General features: G+C 42.7%; 1 protein-coding gene across 3 annotated transcripts in view; it reads left to right on the top strand.

Annotated features, from left to right (window-relative positions):
- PTDSS2 (phosphatidylserine synthase 2) overlaps positions 1–15,502 on the top strand; it is a 39,299-nt gene extending 23,797 nt beyond the window's left edge. For 2 of the 3 annotated variants that reach the window (XM_082761115.1, XM_082761116.1), the window contains exons 5-12: positions 193–327; positions 1,333–1,383; positions 3,199–3,312; positions 4,751–4,869; positions 5,596–5,710; positions 7,935–8,080; positions 12,642–12,827; positions 13,430–15,502. In XM_082761115.1, the coding sequence (XP_082617241.1) occupies positions 193–327; positions 1,333–1,383; positions 3,199–3,312; positions 4,751–4,869; positions 5,596–5,710; positions 7,935–8,080; positions 12,642–12,827; positions 13,430–13,574 (1,011 nt within the window). In that variant the 3' untranslated portion in view covers positions 13,575–15,502. Of the gene's footprint in view, positions 1–192; positions 328–1,332; positions 1,384–3,198; positions 3,313–4,750; positions 4,870–5,595; positions 5,711–7,934; positions 8,081–8,854; positions 9,026–12,641; positions 12,828–13,429 lie in introns of those variants that run through there. The other variant, XR_014317572.1, reaches the window with a different exon arrangement.
- The last annotated feature ends 2,903 nt before the right edge of the window (positions 15,503–18,405 follow it).

Genomic DNA, 18,405 nt, shown 5'->3' with positions numbered 1-18,405 from the left:
CATTAGAGGTCTGGAAACTCAGGTGTGTGTGCTATGTGATGCTCCGAGGTCTAGATGTATTTTAAAAATTGTTTTGCAACATGTTAAAAAACACCCATTTGAAGATAGGCTGTTGATATAAGTTATCCTTGTATTTTTCTGTCCATTAGCACTTACTAAGAGGAAAACCTGGGTTTTGTGTTCCTTTTGCAGACTGTACAAGATGGGAGACAATTTATGAAGTACATCGATCCAAATTTAGGTGTTCCTTTGCCAGAAAGAGACTACGGTGGCAACTGCCTTATTTATGATCCTGGCAATGAAACGGATCCGTTTCACAACATCTGGGTAAGAAACAAAGTTATTTGCTAGTGGGTCTGACTTTTTTTTTTTTTGGTAACGGTTGCTTAATTAAAAACTTGGAAGTGCAGTCCTCAGTCTTTCTGAGCGCTGAATCAGAAAGCAGGTCATGACTGATTCAAGCTTCTCTGTTTCTCTTCCTTGCACTTCCCTGGCAGATGGAGATGTGCTACTTTGTATCTTAATTACACTGCCCAAGAAAGGGGGTAAACTTGAACAATCCTTGTTTCTCAGATTACTGATGAAAACCTGTTTCCCCTAAGAGTCTGGATTTATTAGTGTGCCTAAGGAATCTTCTAATCCCAGTCACTTTGAGGCACAAAGTTCAAAAGTTGCATGTTGTAGGCAACCCCTAAGTTGGACTTTTCTGTATACCACAAACCGGCAGGTTATTGTTTCTTGCTGGCTACCAGAGAACTTGAAAATCAAGGGCAGTGGAATTGTGATTGCTTTCGACTCCACAACTGCAGAGCACTAAATTCTTTGGGTCTACCATATAAGTCTTCAGTGCAACAGGAAGCATAATAACTGAGAGCAATAATAGCTTTCCTCTCCTAGTGTTCCACTGGCAGTAGGTGGAGGAGAGCCACTCTTTGCCCATGCTTTTTGTTGTCAGGAATGGTAAGATGTAAGAAGCTTTCCTAGATACAAGATTGGGGTATGGTGAAGAAATGCATTTTCTGTATTATGTCTGGTTTGAATGCATCGTTCCTTCCCCTTGGAAGGCAAAGAACATGACATTTTGCATTAAGAAGGTAGTTTCTACTTTATCAGTAAACCTGATCCCAGTTTCTGCCCTTGAAGCTTCCTGACTTTGCTTTAAAGGTTTCTTGTATGTTCACTGTACTTGAGAACAAAGAATCTCTTAAAATGCGTCTAGAATGTGGAACAACTGAAGTTTATTGCTGCATCTTTTCCTGGAAAAATGTAAGCTTCAAAGTTGAGTAATTGTTTATAGTACAAAGTGACCTACACTCTCTTCTTGGTTTGTAGGACAAGCTGGATGGATTTGTTCCTGCTCACTTTTTTGGCTGGTACCTGAAAGTAAGAATGAGCCTTCTGTTACATTTCTCTTACAGTACTATTCTTCTTTCATAGCTTGGCTGCTTCTGTTTCAGTGATGCCAGTCTTAATGATCAATTATATTAGGCAGTCATCTGTGAACTAGACTGTGTTTGTAAAACATGAAAGGCTTTTTTTCCTGTTCAGTCATCTCATTTCTTTCCAAAGTAACATTACATTGACAAGCTCCTTCCTTCGCTATAATTCATTCTGAGGTGAGACCAATGAAAGTAAAATCCTTTACTTCTGTAGCAAGATAAATCTTTGAATGACCTTTGAATGTAGAGTGTGGGGAAGAAGACCATATTCAGAAAAGGCAGCAAAAGTTTATTGTTATCCAAAATAGATGCATGGTGATACACTAGGATTATTCCAAGACAGGCTTTTCCCAGTGGCTTCCAAATCAGGAATTTAAATTTTAGGTGGGTAGGTGCTGTTTTAGTTCTTGTTGACATTTACTATAAAGTAACCAACTGTCAAAGAAATTAAGTTTGTGCTTGTTTGTGCTTGTCTCTGGCAGAACACATTCAGCCCATCTTTTACTGAACACTTTGGTCTAAATATTACTTTAAAAAAAACACAATTGTGCAAGTGCAGACCTCCTCTTTTTTTGTCTGTTTTTGTTAGCTTTTGTTCCAATCTACGAGACCACCAGAAATAATAAGCTGAAAAAAGCTCAGTCTACTTTAAAAATAAGTTATAACTGCTGTGTTGTTTTTCATCTTCAGAAGTGCAGATGTATTGCTCTTTTTGTTTGTTTGTTTTTCTCCCATAACCAAAAGATGAGAATGGTAGGCACGGGGAGACTTTGACTTCAGATCAATGTGTCTATGGCTTGTTCTGTTAGTATACAAAATTGTAAATATGGAGAAACTTGGATCTCTTTCGTCTGAGAGAATTCCATTAAAAGCTTAAATATCAAAATAACGTTTCAATTACAATCTGTATTTGTACCAATAATGTCATTCTGAGAACAAATGCCTAAATAGGCAGAACATGATTAAAAGACATAAGGGAGTAGTAACACATTCCTGAAGAACTTGTCTGGGATATAATTCAAGCTGCCTGTCTGCTCATTCAAGCTATTATCTGTCTTGGTCTGGAAGAAAGCTAGTTTTGATTAAAATGACTTGGGAGAACGTTTCTGCAGAAATGCTTGAGATGATATGTCAACTTGTCAGCCTGCAGGCTGATCTGGAGAGCTCAGCATGCCCCACGAGGTGTTCATTTCTCTGCTGCTAAGCCAGAAGGAAGCTGGCAGCTATAATTCTTATTTGTCAGTTAACATATTTTTCTATAAAAAGCTGGAAGTTGGGTGTGTTGTCTTCATAAACAGCAAGGAGCATGTGGTGTGTGTGTGTTGTTGTTTTCCTGTTCCCCCTGTTTTGAGTACCAGATTCTTAAGTTACCTCGTGAAGCACCAGAACAACAATACTGGAAACGAATGTACCTCATTCATCAGAAATTACTGTGGGCCTCGTTTACTCTGGAGTCGTTTAGATCATCTTTTCAGACTAATGCTTGATAATCCATATCTAAATCCTCATATTCCCTAAGTGATGAGTTTTGAAATTAGAAAATAACATAATTTGTCCGTACACCGTAGCAAAACTGTAAATCTAAGCAGCGTCTTTACGGTATTTCTGGAGTTCTTCTTTTAGATTTCTGAAGGACATCTGTGTAAGTGGTGTCTGGTACTGCTCAGTACAGTGTGCAAATATTTATTTTTGTAATGACTTTAGTATGTTGTACAACTGCTGTTGTTGATATTTGAAAGATTTCTCTCCCTTGTTGCAGACACTGATGATTCGAGACTGGTGGATGTGTATGATCATCAGTGTGATGTTTGAATTTCTGGAGTACAGTCTGGAGCACCAGCTTCCAAACTTCAGTGAATGTTGGTGGGATCACGTACGTACTGCATAAATCATTATACTTGTGTCTAAACTGAGGTATATATTTTAAAGGGAGGGGGCAGGAAATTGTGAAAACTAAATTACATGATGTGCACGACCACAAATGTATGTATGGCCACTGCAGCTCAGGAGCTTTGGCATGTCTCCATATTGAGCTTGTTATATGTTTGTCACAGTTTGTATAACTTTGAAGATTTTCAGACTTCTCTGTGGAATGGTAACTTTTATTTTGTGTGGTTAAATACTTGTTGTGATTCATTCCACACCAGAGAGAGACTAAGGCTTTAGCTGAGCGTTTTGAAATATTTGATGATGCAACAAACCACAGAGTCCAAAATTAAGAGAGAGGCAAAACTTTGTGTGTAGAGTTTCACGTGGCAATTTTTCTTGTCTGTTAAGAAAACAGGCTCAGTGCAATTTACGTCCAGCTCTTCCTTCAGCGTAGACCTATCTTTACTGTTTTCTGAAGAGAGTCAATATTGCTGTGTTTAGAAGTCCTGATATGGTATATAAAAAGCTGCTTGGAAAGAGAAAAGTTTGGCCTTACTGAAAAGCTTTATGGTTTTTATACTTTGTAGTGTATAACCATTCTTGTCCTAAAACACTGCTTGTGTGTGTTTTTTAAAGCCAGAGGGGCTAACTGCTATTATCTAGTTTCTCTATGGAAAAAGTAAGCTCTGTAGCTTAAAGTGTCATACTTTATTTTCTATTATATATTTTTCCTATTCCTGTGAAATGTAAATTGGCTACAGGAGCAATCAAAACTGTCTACGTTCAGGGCACACAGCTCTGGTTCTTACATTATTTCAGCTTGTACAGTCCAGGTTCTTTCCCAAGCTTGTGATGATTTGCTGTGTGGTTCTGTTTATGAAAATAAATGCAGTTTGCATAAAGACATCAAGCAAAGGCATTTTGCCTTCAATAAACTTCTAATGAAATGAACACTGCGCTCTCCTTCTTCAAATGAAGAGGACAGCCAGTTTTTTTCTCAGCTCGAGAGCTCTGTCTCCAGAATGGGAGAGTAAGGCAGAGCATGAGGAGAAATCACAAATTTAATTTCACATCCTGGAGATAAGTCATTTCTTTAGGAGGCAGTCTGAAGTCTAGACAGCATGTTAGGAACACATTCAGACTTATTTTGCTGTGTTTCAAGTTACCGCTTAACAGAGCAGAGATGAATAGTAAATAGGAAGAGATCTATTCTGTAGCAGAAGGAATACAGCAACAGAGGAGTTAAAGCACAAGTATTTTACAGCTGTTGGCTGTAGCAGACCTGGGCAGTTCAGATTCTCTTTCCTGATGGTTCATACACCACTCTTCTGGGGATGTCCAGTCCTTGTGACTGTGTCTGCACGTAAATGTATTTATAGTATTTTCCTTTTTTACAAGCTTTATGGTTTCTTCACCAGCATCACTGTTTTTTCTCCTTTCAGTGGATAATGGATGTGATCTTATGTAACGGATTAGGAATTTACTGTGGGATGAAGACTCTCTCTTGGCTTTCTTTGAAAACATACAAATGGCAAGGACTTTGGAACATTCCTACATACAAGTAAGTTGGCGTAGAAAGTTAACTCTGCAAGCAGTAGCACCGCACAAAGTTTGGGACCTTGCTTTAAGACCTTGCTTGCTGATGGATTATCCTGTTAATGTGATCTAAAGAATCCATGTGTGTTTAAATGATTCAGTTATCTAATAACTTTACACAGCATGGAAGCTTGTATATGATCATTTTATTTAACTTGCACACAAAATTGTTAGAAAACATACCTGTCTGTCATGAGCACTGCCTGATGTCTAGGAACTGAGGGTGTCTTGTGGAAATTAGGTTGTGTAATGAAATTGTAACTGGAGATTCAGGAAACCCAAGTCCAGGATCAGGCTTTCATTCACAGCAAAGATCTGTTCACAAATAATGTGTTCCCCAGTAATCAAAACTTCATAGTAATCGGGATGCTGAAACTTTTAATTGAATAAATCCCTTGTAGTGTTCTACCAGTAGGGAATTATTCTTGTCTGTAGTGTTTCCTTGCTTAGCAAAGCAGAACCGAGGAACTGCTCACAATGGGTGTGATCTATTAAAAGTTAAAATGATATTCCAATAAGGGGCTTCTCTTTAAAAGAAAGCTAACTTGAAATGTTAAATCCCATTAAGTAGGATTTTTAATGCAGTAAATGGAGGCATTTCACATACATGGATTGATGTCTGAAATAGAAATGTAGATGGATGTCTCTTATCTGCCCTTTCTTATAACAATGCGCTCTGTTTTCCTTTCAGAGGCAAAATGAAGAGAATTGTCTTCCAGTTCACCCCGTATAGCTGGGTTAAATTTGAGTGGAAGCCAGCATCCAGCTTACGCAGATGGCTAGCAGTTTGTGGCATTATCTTTGTAGTAAGGAAACATCTCTGTCTTGTCTTTTCGCTATCATCTGATTTGATGTTTTGTAACACTTGACTATGCAGAAGGTAACTTAGGCTGAAACACTGGCCTGGTGGTTTCTTTAGTTGAGGCCAGAAGAGATTGCTCCCGAATCCTGCAGAAAAGATTTCCATGTCTCTGATACAGCCTTACAGATTCATTACATAAACACTTTTTTTCTTGCTGAACATCACTGATTGGCAATGTGAATGATTTAAACTGTGATCTACACAACTCAGTGAGTAACTGTTGCTACCAAAGACATCGGTCTTGGATAAAAGGGGCTTGTTTCTCTCTGCCTCAAGCAGCTAACACATTCCAACTGGAGAGGGCTGTGGTCAAAATCTCAGGCTGCCGAATGTTAGCTCTGGGCAGTATGGCTCCTGATGCCTGCAGTTTTGCCTTGGATAATGCTTTTATACAGACTTAAATAATTCTGCTCTCCTATTTTTTCTGACGTTTCACTGCTAATGGTATCCAGCTTGACCAGTGCAGTTAAACTCACCCCATTTAGACAAAATAAAATATGTTTCTCCAGCAGTTGTAATACATTGGAAGTTTGCCTCCTTGATTTAGCCATCTGAGTGGCTACATTGTGGGAAAGCATCATCTTGAGTTCATACCTTCCATTTCACAGTCATAGGTGTAGCACGTGGAGGAAAAATTTGGCATTTTTAAATGCTTTTTCCTCACTCCTGCCTCTTCTCAGTTAGGAGACTTTGGGCTTTGTGGTGTCCATGGGATGTCAGTCGGCTCAGTTTTGAGCAACTTGAGTTTATTTCAATTCAGTAACTGTCAAGTTTAACTTAATAACAAAAAGCCCTTTGTGGTACTTTTAGTGATTCCAAAGACAATGGGCGTTAACTGGCTTCTGCTATGGTACAGGATATAACTGGTCATGGTACAGGATATAACTGGTCTGTGTATTTTGTAACAGTTGCTAGCACAGCATATTTAATCATCCTGAAATATATGTAATATGAAGTTCAGTGGTGGCTTATTTTGGGGTGAAGTTCCTTATCCCAGCTTGCTGAGTGGCACACAGCTCATAAGCCACCACCTCTGTCTCACTTTATGTTAACATCACGTTGCAGATTGAGTGTGCTGCAGGAGCAATATGCTGTCTGCAACAAAGCAAGCAACATAAAGCAGTGGCAGCAGGGATGCATCAGGCAGTTTGCAAACCCAGTTGAAAAGAACTTCAAATCACCTATTTCTGCTACATAAAACATTTGCCCAGTTAGCATAGCATAACAGACTTGCTGAGGTTTCCATAGCTGATGGGAGAATTAACGTGAATGTGCCTGTATAAATAACATTTGTGTTTGCTTTAATGGTTACTGGGTGCATACTCCATTTTTTTTTTTTTTGCACTCTGAAGAAATCATTTTTAGGTGCAGGAGTAGATTCTGCAGCTGAGAGGTTCCACTGAGTTTATACTAGTTTTTGGTATAATAATGTTTCTTGTAGCAAAACATAGCTGCTGCTGATTTCCAGTTTATAAACAGCTTCACGTATTGGCATATACTTCTGTATTAAGCAACACTTAATGCCTTTTAATATGATTTCTTCTGAAATGAGAAACCTGTGTCTACTTGCTCACTTAATCGCTTTGTTAGGGCAGCTCACTTGAGAACATTTGCTATAAATGTGTAACCAGTGCTCCTAAGTTGGCTTTGGCAGTGGTGTTTGCACAACTGTTTAAAAAAAAAAAAAAAAAAAAGGGAGGGGGGCAAAAAAAGGCAAGTGAAAACACCAACCGGGATTCATTGCTACTGCATCTTGTCATTTTGGGTTCCCTTGGTGAGATTTTTAAATACTTGAAAGGAGAAGCTTTTTGCTTTTAGGATTTGCTATTAGTAGTTCTGAAGGTACTTCAAACTCCTGATAAACTTGCAATGCTTGGCCAGGTTTCTTTTGTGTCCTGTGCTATGCACAAACATGTACATGTTTTTTTCAACCTCTTCCAACGCACTCAGCAACTGGGGGGGATGTCAAAAACTAAAAATAAAACAACCCACCGCGTGTTCTTGGTCATTATTGCAGCCGATGATGGTGGGTTTAGTGATAACACAGGACATTGTGGAGTCAGTGAATAATTGGGTGGGGGTAGGGGTGGTCATGCATGGGTGCAGGGAGATTCCAGGCTTCATTCAGTGAAGTCTTCTGAATGTAATTAAAATGTCCTTTTTCTCAGTTTTTATTGGCAGAGCTGAACACATTTTACTTGAAGTTTGTCCTTTGGATGCCACCAGAACACTACTTGGTCCTGTTACGACTTGTCTTTTTTGTTAATGTGGGAGGTGTGGCTATGAGGGAGATCTACGACTTCATGGATGACCCGTAAGCCAGTCCTCTTGTGTATATTACCATGTCAAGCTTCACTTGCTTTATTCTGTATTTGCTCCAGTTTGCTCCAGCTTGTTGGCATCCATCTCAGCTTGCTGGGGACAACATGATCTAACCCCAGAGCATCTGCTTTGTTTTCTTTTGGTTTGGAAGTAAAATTCTCACTGCATCTGGATGGAGAACAGCTGTTAAGGGCATTCCATGTGCACTGTTTTGAACCTCAGATTTTAATAAATGATCACTCTTTTGAGCATGTAACGTGTAAATTAGCTGGAGTGCCACTGGCTTGTGGGCAGGGGAGTACTTAACTCCATTTTCAGATCGATAGCCAGGAACTATAGTCCTTAGTAGTACCTTCTAAGGACAACAGGGCCCAAACTAAAAAATCTGTTTCTTAAAGGTGCTTCTTTTCTTGACCTGTCTTCGAACTGGTTCCTGGTGCCCTGAAGCTCTCATGGCACCCTCTTGCACATCAGCAGACCCTGCAGTAAAGTATACTGAAGGCAAAGTGCACCTATACACAACAGTGCATGTACTTTCAGACTGTTCCTACTTAAGCATCATATTTGTCCTTGCTGCTTTTGTTTCTGCAGACCATGTAAGATCAGAGAATGCTTTGTTCTCAAAATCGCGTTTTCTTTTAAGTTTTAGTAGTAATGTCACAAATTGCCTGAGCCCACATCTTAAGTCTAAGACAACGCCTGGCTTCAGGGGGTGCTCATTGTCTGTCACTGACCAACGCAAAAAGTGTCTGTGTTCAGAATTTAGGGTTCCACCATTCTCTGAAGATCAGTTTCCATTGCAAGGCTTTGACTCCTAGAGCTGGGAAGAAGGGCCAGCCCACAGTGCTTAGGCGGATTGCAGGACATTCAGCAGTGGCAGGCTGCCCCTGCCTTTGGTGTCGGACCTACTGGTTTGGGACGTGCCTCCAACTCAAAGGTAAGAAGAGGTCTCTACCTCTCACTGGTGAGCTCCTCTCCTTAGCACCACTCCCCCATCTTCTGGTCCTTTTGTTTGGGTTAGAAAAAAACCAGCTCCTTTGCCCCTCTGTTCAACCACATGGCATGACATTGAAATTTAGGAGAATCATCAATCACCAGCGCCTCACTGCTAATTCTTTCCATTCTTTCAATGAGCTGGAGAACTTCATCAAGCAAGCAGAGACTCTCATCCTGAACTGCATGTCTTCATCACTGCCACCACCACCTACTGGTCTGTTTCTCTTGGTGGGTAAGGTGATTAACTCCCTTTCTTCTGAGGTTCATGGCTCTGCTTGATGCACCACAGACCTGACCTCACCAGATTGTTCATGAAAAATGGTGGAACCTAGCATCTGGTCTTACCTGACACCTGCTCTATAAAGATTCTTGCAACTGGATTTTGATTCCTTCATGCATTTCATGTCATCCAAGCAGAGATCATCTGTCCCCATTTGGGTGTATTTTCAATTGCACATCATTTTGAGGCAAGGAACTTAGTGGAGTTCCTTGATGGGTTCTTCCTGTTGTGTTCAACATTTTTTGTCATTCAACAACTTTATGGACAAAGGTTGGAGTATTCCACTGACCTTCCTCGTCAGAATCGTGGCGCAATGCCTTGTCTGTTACTGATGGGATTGTCTGAGATAAACTGATTAGGTCTCTTCAGCTAACGTTTCTACTTTCTGGACTAAATGTTGTGAAGTTCAAATACGAAAACTTTTTTCTCATTCACAATTCTTAGTATCAGCAGAGAGTTGTAGGACTACTTTCAGGAACTTGGTCTGAGCATGGTGACAAAAAAGTAACTAGAAGGGAATAGTCCAAGAGAGAGGTGGTTCTTGAAGTTGTTCTCCAACTCTTAGATATTCTGTGCTCCTATTCCAGCTGATATGCTCTGCCTCTGGAGTTCTTGAGGACTGGCTAATGAAATGTTCCTGACCAGAAATGCCATAATGTAAGAGGACCTGTAGCAGCTGACCTTGCCATGCCTTCCTGGTTTCTAGTCTTCATGTCTCTTCCGAGGGGTCTGCATTAAGGCCATGAATTTTAAACTCATTCATCAAATTAAAAAAAAAAAAATAAACAGGATTTTCTTTAAAACCTTTCATGAGAGAAGAACCAACTCTCTTCTTTGGCAGCCTTAGGGTCTGTGCAGCTCTCTGTTGGGGTTACCTTGATTCTTCTGTCAGTGTGCTCTCATAAGCTAGTGAAAGAAAATGGCAAATCAGGATGCAGATCAGCAAAGCAGAAAGCTGACCCAGTCATCTGAACAGCTTGAGTTCACAGTGAGAGATGTTTCTTTTTAATCTGTCCATGTGTTATGGCTCGTTTGTGCCTTGTTGATCTCAGGTAAATCACCTGGAGCAGTTTCTGAAGTCCTTTCACCATGAGTTGGTCTAGGCAGAATATTTTTTAAAGTGGAATGCACTCATCCCATCTGCATCAGCAATAATCCACACTTGGTTTCCTGTATCATATTTTTTTCCAGTGTATTTGGTCAATGTTGTGTAGTTTGAACTTATGTATTGGTGTTAAATATGGCTCTCGGGCCTCTTGTTAAAGAAAATGTGTGTTTTGTGTGCTTGACTTGCTGTGACTCCCCTAGATTCAGGAAAGCATCACAGGAGAGTGAAGAGAAGCTCTGTTTGCTTCCCATGCTTAGATCTTTTTCCAGATACAGAGACTCCAAGGGGATTCGATGGAGTATGTATTCCATGTGTACGAGCAGCAGCAAAATGCCTGCTAAAGGAAGGCTGCTCTCAATGCAGCTGCTGGCAACAGATGAAAAGAAGGGAAGAGAAGCTGGGAGCAAATGTGCAGTCGCAGCTCCCTCTCCCCGGCACTACTGGGGATGCCTGGGGGTCTGTTCTGACGTGAGCAAGCTGGGCATTATATTAGCTGGAGGTGGCAGGCTTGTTTCTCTGCCTCACAGAGAGAAGCATTAGCTGAGCAGCCCCTCTCCAAGGGTAATCCTAACCAGGGATTTGTTAGGTGGCTTCTCTTTTGTCTGTTTTGTGGCAAAACTGGGAAGGAAATACAGCCCCAAGGTTTTACGTGGCCGCTGAGTATTGCAGCATTTACTAAGCCAGTGCCTAAGCCATAGTGTACAGGCCCAGCAAGGATTTCCTGTTGCTGCAATGCTTTAGAAGTACTGCAAAGGTCATCTTAACGTGTCCATTTCTCTCTTCCTAGCCCACTGAAGGTTGTTAAAACACTTTGCTCCCCATCTCCTTTGTCCTGCCCTGGTAATTCTGCAACTTTACACTGAGGTCCTCCTGGATGTGATTCACTCCGCATCTTATGCTGCGGTAGGAGCGGAGTAATGCAGTAAGCTGGACAAAAGAGAAACGGCCTGGTAGGAAAATCTCTGTCAGAACACGCTATGATAAGTGAGAGGGCAAGGTCCCTCTGCAGACAAGATTCAGAGGGTTGGTGATAGAAGAACAAAGCTTTAGTCTACCAAGTGGAAGTCACCTACTTGGCTGTGCTGTTGGGCAGCAAATGTGCATGTACCAGTGGTGCTGCGGTGGGCAGGATGCCAGTGCAACCCTAGGCAGAGAAAAGGTCTTGTGCTGCCCAAACAGCTATATGAATCAGCTGGTCTGACAGGTTAGTAAAAGGGAAAAATGTCAAGTCTAGAAATGACGTTAACAGACAGGATCAAGAAATGCAGGATCTGGCTCGTTGAGATCAAGCAACTTACAGTCAGACTGTTGCTGGAAACCTGGGTGAGGATACTGACGTTTCTTGAAGGGCAGTCAATAGGTATTTTATTTTTATGTATTTCCCATGCAGGAGTAGGTGGCCCAAAAGATAGCTTATCTCCAGTCTCTCGTTCTGCCAGTAGAGCCTCTAAATAGATGTCTTGGTTGTACTGCAGTTTAATTCCTAGCAGTAGTGATTGATTAGTACACTCCTTCGCTAGGCTTGTACAGAACAGTGCAGTTTCTAAATTGCTTGTCCGCTCCTGCTTAAAAACAAACCCTGGGGATTAAATATTAAGCATGTTTTTGCTTAAAGTTTGTCTTAGAAGTAGAACACCCTGTGTCTCCCAGTGACTTACCCTGTTGTTATTAAGCTTTCTTCTTTTAAAAACCCTTTAGAGGTCATTAGTGACAGCTCACTGAACACCTACTTGGGAAGAGTAAATTTCAGAATGCTATTAATGATCTAGGTGTTAAATACAGGTATGGCAGTGTGACTTGGTATTTGCAGGAGTAATCTAGGAGTAGTGCTCCTGCTTCATACCTTACCCTGAACCTCAGCTAATCTCAAGCTGGTTGAATAATTATTTTTTACTTGGATTTACTAATACTCTGAAAGTAGAGGTACTTCCTTGCATCATGAAATGTTGGAGTTTAACTTCTGAAGTGTTTTCAGGGTCTCTGAGAGGAAATTAATACCAATGCAGAAGTTGTCAGCCCGCATGTGTGTGTGTAATCCAGACCAGACTTAGAGAATTGTGCAAAACTAAACGAAATTATTACCCCAGCTGTCTTTTTATGAATGAATATTTCTCCAAATGCTTAGTTTGATAGTGATGGCTTTGCTTTATCTCTGCATTTGTTTTGCAGGAAGTTCCATAAGAAGTTGGGTCAGCAGGCCTGGCTGGTTGCTGCTATTACTGCCACAGAGTTCCTGATCGTCGTGAAGTACGATCCCTACACGCTCACCCTGTCGCTTCCTTTCTACATTACCCAGTGCTGGATCTTGGGGATTATACTTGTGCTCACCTGGACAGCCTGGCGTTTCTTCATTCGGTGAGAAGGGGTTGTGCTACGTCCAGATCTGGCCTGGATCTTAGGGGTGGACTGTTCCAGGCTTCTGTTCAACAGCGTGTTGAATGTCAGATGTATGCTTCAGTGCCTCCTGAAGAGGGACTACAGCTCTCTTAAATGCTGTGATTTAGACAAGACTAAGATGTTTACAGCTTCACTGCAAGAGCAGTACTGCACTGCAATTGTCCAAGCTGTCCTAGTGTTAGCAACAAGTGAGGCAACTTAAATCCCTTGGGTTTCGATGCTGCTCTGTGCAGGTTTAAAAAAAAAAAAAAAGCAGCAATACAAGGCTGAAAGAATTACAGTGTTATCTGTGGAGCAGGTCCTGTGCAACAGGTTGCTGTTGAACTTGCTGTTGTGTTATGCTTCTGAAAAGAAATGAAAACAGCCAGACTACTAGCAAGAAACACAAATCTCGAATTAATGCCATCAGCAATTTCAGAAATTTCCAGCCAAAATACTCAGATGGGTTAAGTTATCCCAAGGGCGCTTGCATTCAGAACAGAACTGGTTTATTGTTTTTATTGTATATTGAAACTGTTTATTCACATCACTGGTATACATCTGTTCGTTTTTCTTTTTAGTGACATCACCTTGAGGTATAAAGAAATAAGAAGACAGAAGCAAGAACATAAATATGAAAAGGACAAGTGCTTGAGCAATGGTGATGGACATTCTTCAATACTGGATGAACAAAATGGGAACAAACTAAGGGAAAGGAAACTTTGAGCAACGGACAAAGGGCTAAAAAGAACTCGTTGTGCTCAAGTTGGCCTGGTGGACAGTTTCAACCTTATCCTACCTAACTTGTTTCGTTGTTAGTTTTCCACCGTGTGAAAGTCCTCTTGGGGGAAAAGATGTCGCATTGACATGCGCGCCCTTTCTCCTCGTGTACACCTAGTCAGAGTCAGAGAAAGTCTGTGTAGAGGGAAGTCAGAACCAACACCATTGCAACGAGGTGGGATCTTCGTCCAAGCGTGTTGTATGTCTTCCTTGCAAACAAGGTTTGGAGACAAGGGGCTTTAAAACAAAGCCCAAAGGGAATCTAGCTGACCTATTTCCAGTAAACTGTGAGATCTTGATTTTGACATTTGGGCATTAGGAGCACTTGTTTTGGAGTGTGCAGATACTGGCACAGGAAATGAATTTTGTTTCTTCTGCTTGAAAATACCTTGAGGTGTGGAGTCAGATCGTGTAACGTGTTCAGCCACCAATTAACAGAAGTGCAGCGAGATAAAACATAGATAAGCTGAAGCTTGTGAACAAGTTGCGTAACTTGCACAGAATGTGATACAGTACACTACTGTTACAGCCCCTGTAATGCAGGGGTTATTGCCTTTCTCTAAACTGACTTTCAATATCCTGGAATAGCTTACAATAATTTTATGTTATGTCACAGCTCTGGGGAGACAGAAGGACGTTTTTTAATCTCAGTCATCTCTTAAATGTAAGAGAGGGTTAAATAAGAAAGGTCAGCCCGCCTTTCATTTGCTTCATGGAGTGAAATCTATTACAAACAGAAAACTGGGAGTTACTCCATCAATCTTAAGTTATTTGCCTTATTCTCAGCTCTTTTACTTTGCTTGCCAAGAGGATTTAATTCTTGGTGTCTGCTGTACAAGGCATGTCCTGTTCTGCCACCTTCAGAGCTGCCCCCTTCTCCTCCCAAGGTAGCTCCAGGCTGAGCAATCTCCCTCCTGAGTCCAACTGGAAGAGGTGTTCTCTGCAATCACGCACAAAATAGCTGTTACCATGCTGCCATTCCTGCCAAAACGAACAAGCGGGAGGAACGCGCGTTGTTCTCACTGAGCAGTGCGTAGTGGAGGTTTGCAGGCCAAACTAAACAGCTTTTTTTTTTTTTTTTTTTTTGCTCATGACTCAGCATCTAGGAAAATAAATTAGAAACCTGGGCTGCGTTTTTTCAGGTCGTTATTCCAAAATGTAAGTGCTACAACTAAGCATCAATTTGGTAAACCCAGCTCTAAGCCTTTGCATTGGCCCCTGAGGCACTGATGTAACCGTATCACTTTTTAGATACAATGATCTAATCTGGCTCTTAAAGGATATTTTTCAGGGAAGTGTTTATCCAGAAGAAAAGTACATAAACAACCCCAGTAACATTTAAAGAGCACAGCCCCAAACTTTTGAAGTGGCAGGAGACTTGCAGAGCTGCTGGCTAGCAAACATCCTCATTTCTGAGCGGTTTTGGTCCTGTGCATGAACCAACCAAATTCTGCATTTCTCTAGGTTTACAGGGTGACCCAAATATTTTCCACCCCTAAAGAATGGACAGCTAGCAGTAGGGTGCTCTTCAAGTAATGGAGCATTAATTAATTAACGGGTTGCATCAGAAGAGCTCAACAAATGAAGCAGAGTTTGAGGGCCCTGGGGCCTGCCCCAGTCGCTTAGCAGACAGCGAGGAGGATGACCAGTGTGAGAGGTAGCATCCATCTTCTTCCTCGAGTACGTACAACATACTGTGGCTCAGTGGCTGCTTTAAATCCTAGTCTTTTGCTGCTCTGAGGTAGTGAGGAATAAATGGCTGTGCAGCTAGATGCTGGCAAGTTTGTAAATGGGCAGACGGTGCTGAGTTGAGCGAGTATTTATTTCCATGCCTTTCCACCCCGAGTCGTTCTAATTTCCAGCTTTCTACCAGTCCTAAGAACTGTTAACTGATCGTTTGGTAGCTCGTACCAGTGCGTTGTGCTTGTGTAGTCCCAGCTGAGCGAGGCTCAGGTCGGTGTATCTCCATTCTGTCTGTGCTGGTTATCACTGTGCTGCCCTGCTGATCTCTGCCCTACAACCACCTCGAGGCTGTCTCAGGAGCTGGGTGGTAGCAGGCACACCTGGGAGGGGTCTCTCGCTGCACCTCCCTCCTCCCTGCCCCGCCAAAGGGCCACACGTGTACATCTGAAGCAGCTGGTGAAGCGTACCCCTTCCCAGTAACAGTTCTGGAGCTTCGACCTCATACGTAAGACACTGACTTGTGTTTGTCTACATCCATCTACATGGCTCTTATGGTTAGTCTGGATAACTGAACCGGTGTAATAAAGTGATGTTTGCTGGTGTGTCCTTTGGTACAACGTGTCTGTGCTCCCTGTTTGTCTTCCTCGTCACCTCAGAAGTGCTTTGAATTGCTTTGAATTCCCCTTGCTGCAAAAACTGCCAAATGCATCAGTGCCGTTTGTGACGGGTCTTGGGCCTTAAGATAATCACCGTGTCCCGATTTTCAGGGAAATGGGTGGTACAAGCCCTTGGTCAGCTGTTGCAATTCAGAAACTTCTTGCAGGACGTTTACACGGGTGATCTTTGCACGGTCAAGTGGACGTGAGCGGTGCACACAACGCATTGAGTAGCGTTGCAGTCTCGGTTCTTCCTTTCTAGATTCCATGTCCAGCGTTGCAGGTGGGCTCTAATCATTGAAATCTTGCCTGGTTTTAGAAATCCTTTTGTCATCATCTTTGATAAGCAGGCAAAGCAACCTCATATGGAGATGATGAAAGGACGGCTGAGAAGCTTTACTTAAATGTTATTTGCAGTGGCATAAGATGAGACCACCGCTGTGGAGATGAGAGGTGACTCTCCCACGTCCATGCGCATCCTTCTCTTACTGCACACTTCCTTAGGTCACCTTCCTTCTCAAAACTGGAACGAGGTAGCTTCCTCATGTGGGTACGCCCTAATATCTGTAGTGAAGTTCACCAATGGTAAGTTTTTGGGTTTAAAAAGGGAAAATGCAGGGAGATTGTTCAGGTGAGTGAAAACATACTCAGCTAATGCTGAATCACCTCCTGCATGGGCTCTGGTCAATGAGAATGGATCCCCCAAAGTCCGATACCCCAAAATACCAGCAATGAGCACACGCATCTCGTGCCAGACCCGGTGACAGTGGCATTGATTCCTCACTGCCAGTCTGTGCTGTGACGGGGCAGGAGACCACTGAGCAGCCACCAGGCTCTGGCTGTGAAAGCAGGGAAGTCCCAGAGGGTTCCTCTTGGTGTGTTCAGTGCAGTACCTACACATGGGATGGGATTTTTTTTCCCAGATGGGAAAGCAATAGGGATACCCTCGCTTTTGAAGCTTTTGAAGCTCTGAGTCTCATCCGCCTCTGTCATTAACAGCTTCTGACACAGCTACTGCCTTATTTTATATATATATTTTTAAGCTGGATTTTAAAGAAGCAGGCAATGGCCCATTCCCCCCTGCATGGGTCTGCCAGGTGAAGGAGCAGCAGCCATTTAGTTCCTGCAAGGAGGCAAGCCTGGGGAGGACACATCTCTTGGTGCTCTTCTGCAGTGCTCCATCCTCTGAAGTACCTCCATGTGCTGGTGGGAGCCTTCAGCGGGCAGAGATTTTGGGTGCTGGCCTTCCAGAACGCTTCTTGCCTTCTGTTCATCCATCCCTGCCTGTTTGTCCTTTAGGCTCAAGCATGTTCATTGCGTGCGTGGTGGTGGTTTGCTTGTGTGTTTGTGTAGGTATTTATTTCTTAAAAGGCTAAGTGGTCTATTATTATTATTATTAGACTTAAAACTCTGCAGAGCACTGCTCTGGGTGGTATTTCCTATGGGAATTCAGATGGGGCAGGGGTGAATGAATAAGGTAAATCGGCAGAGGCTGAAGAAGCACATAAAGGGTGAGGCCCTCCGGAGGTGAAGGTGTAAGAACAGCAGCACAGGGGGGTGGGTGATGGTTTAACCACCTGGAAAATGCCTGACACACGGCTGGCTGCTGCTGGAGGGCTTTTCCAGGAGAGTTTTGACCAGAAATAAAGAGCTCTTTACTTCCCAGTGAGCTGGCTGAGCATGCTGCTGCAAGCAGAAGCTGCTTGAGCTACCTTGGCTGTGTCCCCGTGGCATTAAAAAATGTTTTTATAGGGCCGCTTGGGTGCCTTACATTGCTCTCTGATGGCCGTGAAATATTGGCCAAACCGAATTTGGCTAAACCCAGCTTTCTGGGGGTCAGCTGTGGACAGGGCTGAGCCCAAGGAGGCCCCACAAGAGGGTGCTGGTGTCCGGGGCTGAGGAGATGGATGGCTGCCGGCCCCTGGGAACACTTCTCTCCTAGGTTTGGGATCTGAGGAGGGAAGAAGCCCTGGCCAGCTCCATTTCCAGCTGCCTTTTGTACGTCTGGAGGAAGGGCTGCTTTTGGTGGAACCCGCGCTCCTGGAGAAGGCTCTCAGCTGGGGGACGAGGCTCAGCTCCCACCCAAAATGGGGCTGCAGTCAAAATTCAGTCTATTGTTGAGTTTTGTTTCTTTTTTAACTATGAGAAAGTTAAAACCCATCTCTCCCTAAAGATGAATTCTCCGACAGGAAGGATTTGGTGGGTTTTCCTGGGAAGCAAAGCTCCTGGAGCATCGCGCTGCTGTGCACCAGGTGAGCTGGCATTTTCCTTGGGGCAAAAGGTTTTCTTTCCTCCCCAAATTGCGTTTATTATTTTTTTTCCTAATTTGAGCAAATTGAATCTTTCTGTTTGGAATTACTTCTCACTCCTACGGAGCGGTGGCCTGGCATTCGGGGTAGGAAAGAGGCTGACCACGGGGCTCTGAGGCTCTCCATCCC

Source organism: Aythya marila (genome assembly GCF_965140915.1).
Source record: "Aythya marila genome assembly, chromosome: 5".
Classification (NCBI taxonomy): domain Eukaryota; kingdom Metazoa; phylum Chordata; class Aves; order Anseriformes; family Anatidae; genus Aythya; species Aythya marila.
The sequence above is the reverse complement of the archived record's forward strand: the minus strand, read 5'-3'. Positions and strand labels throughout refer to the sequence as shown.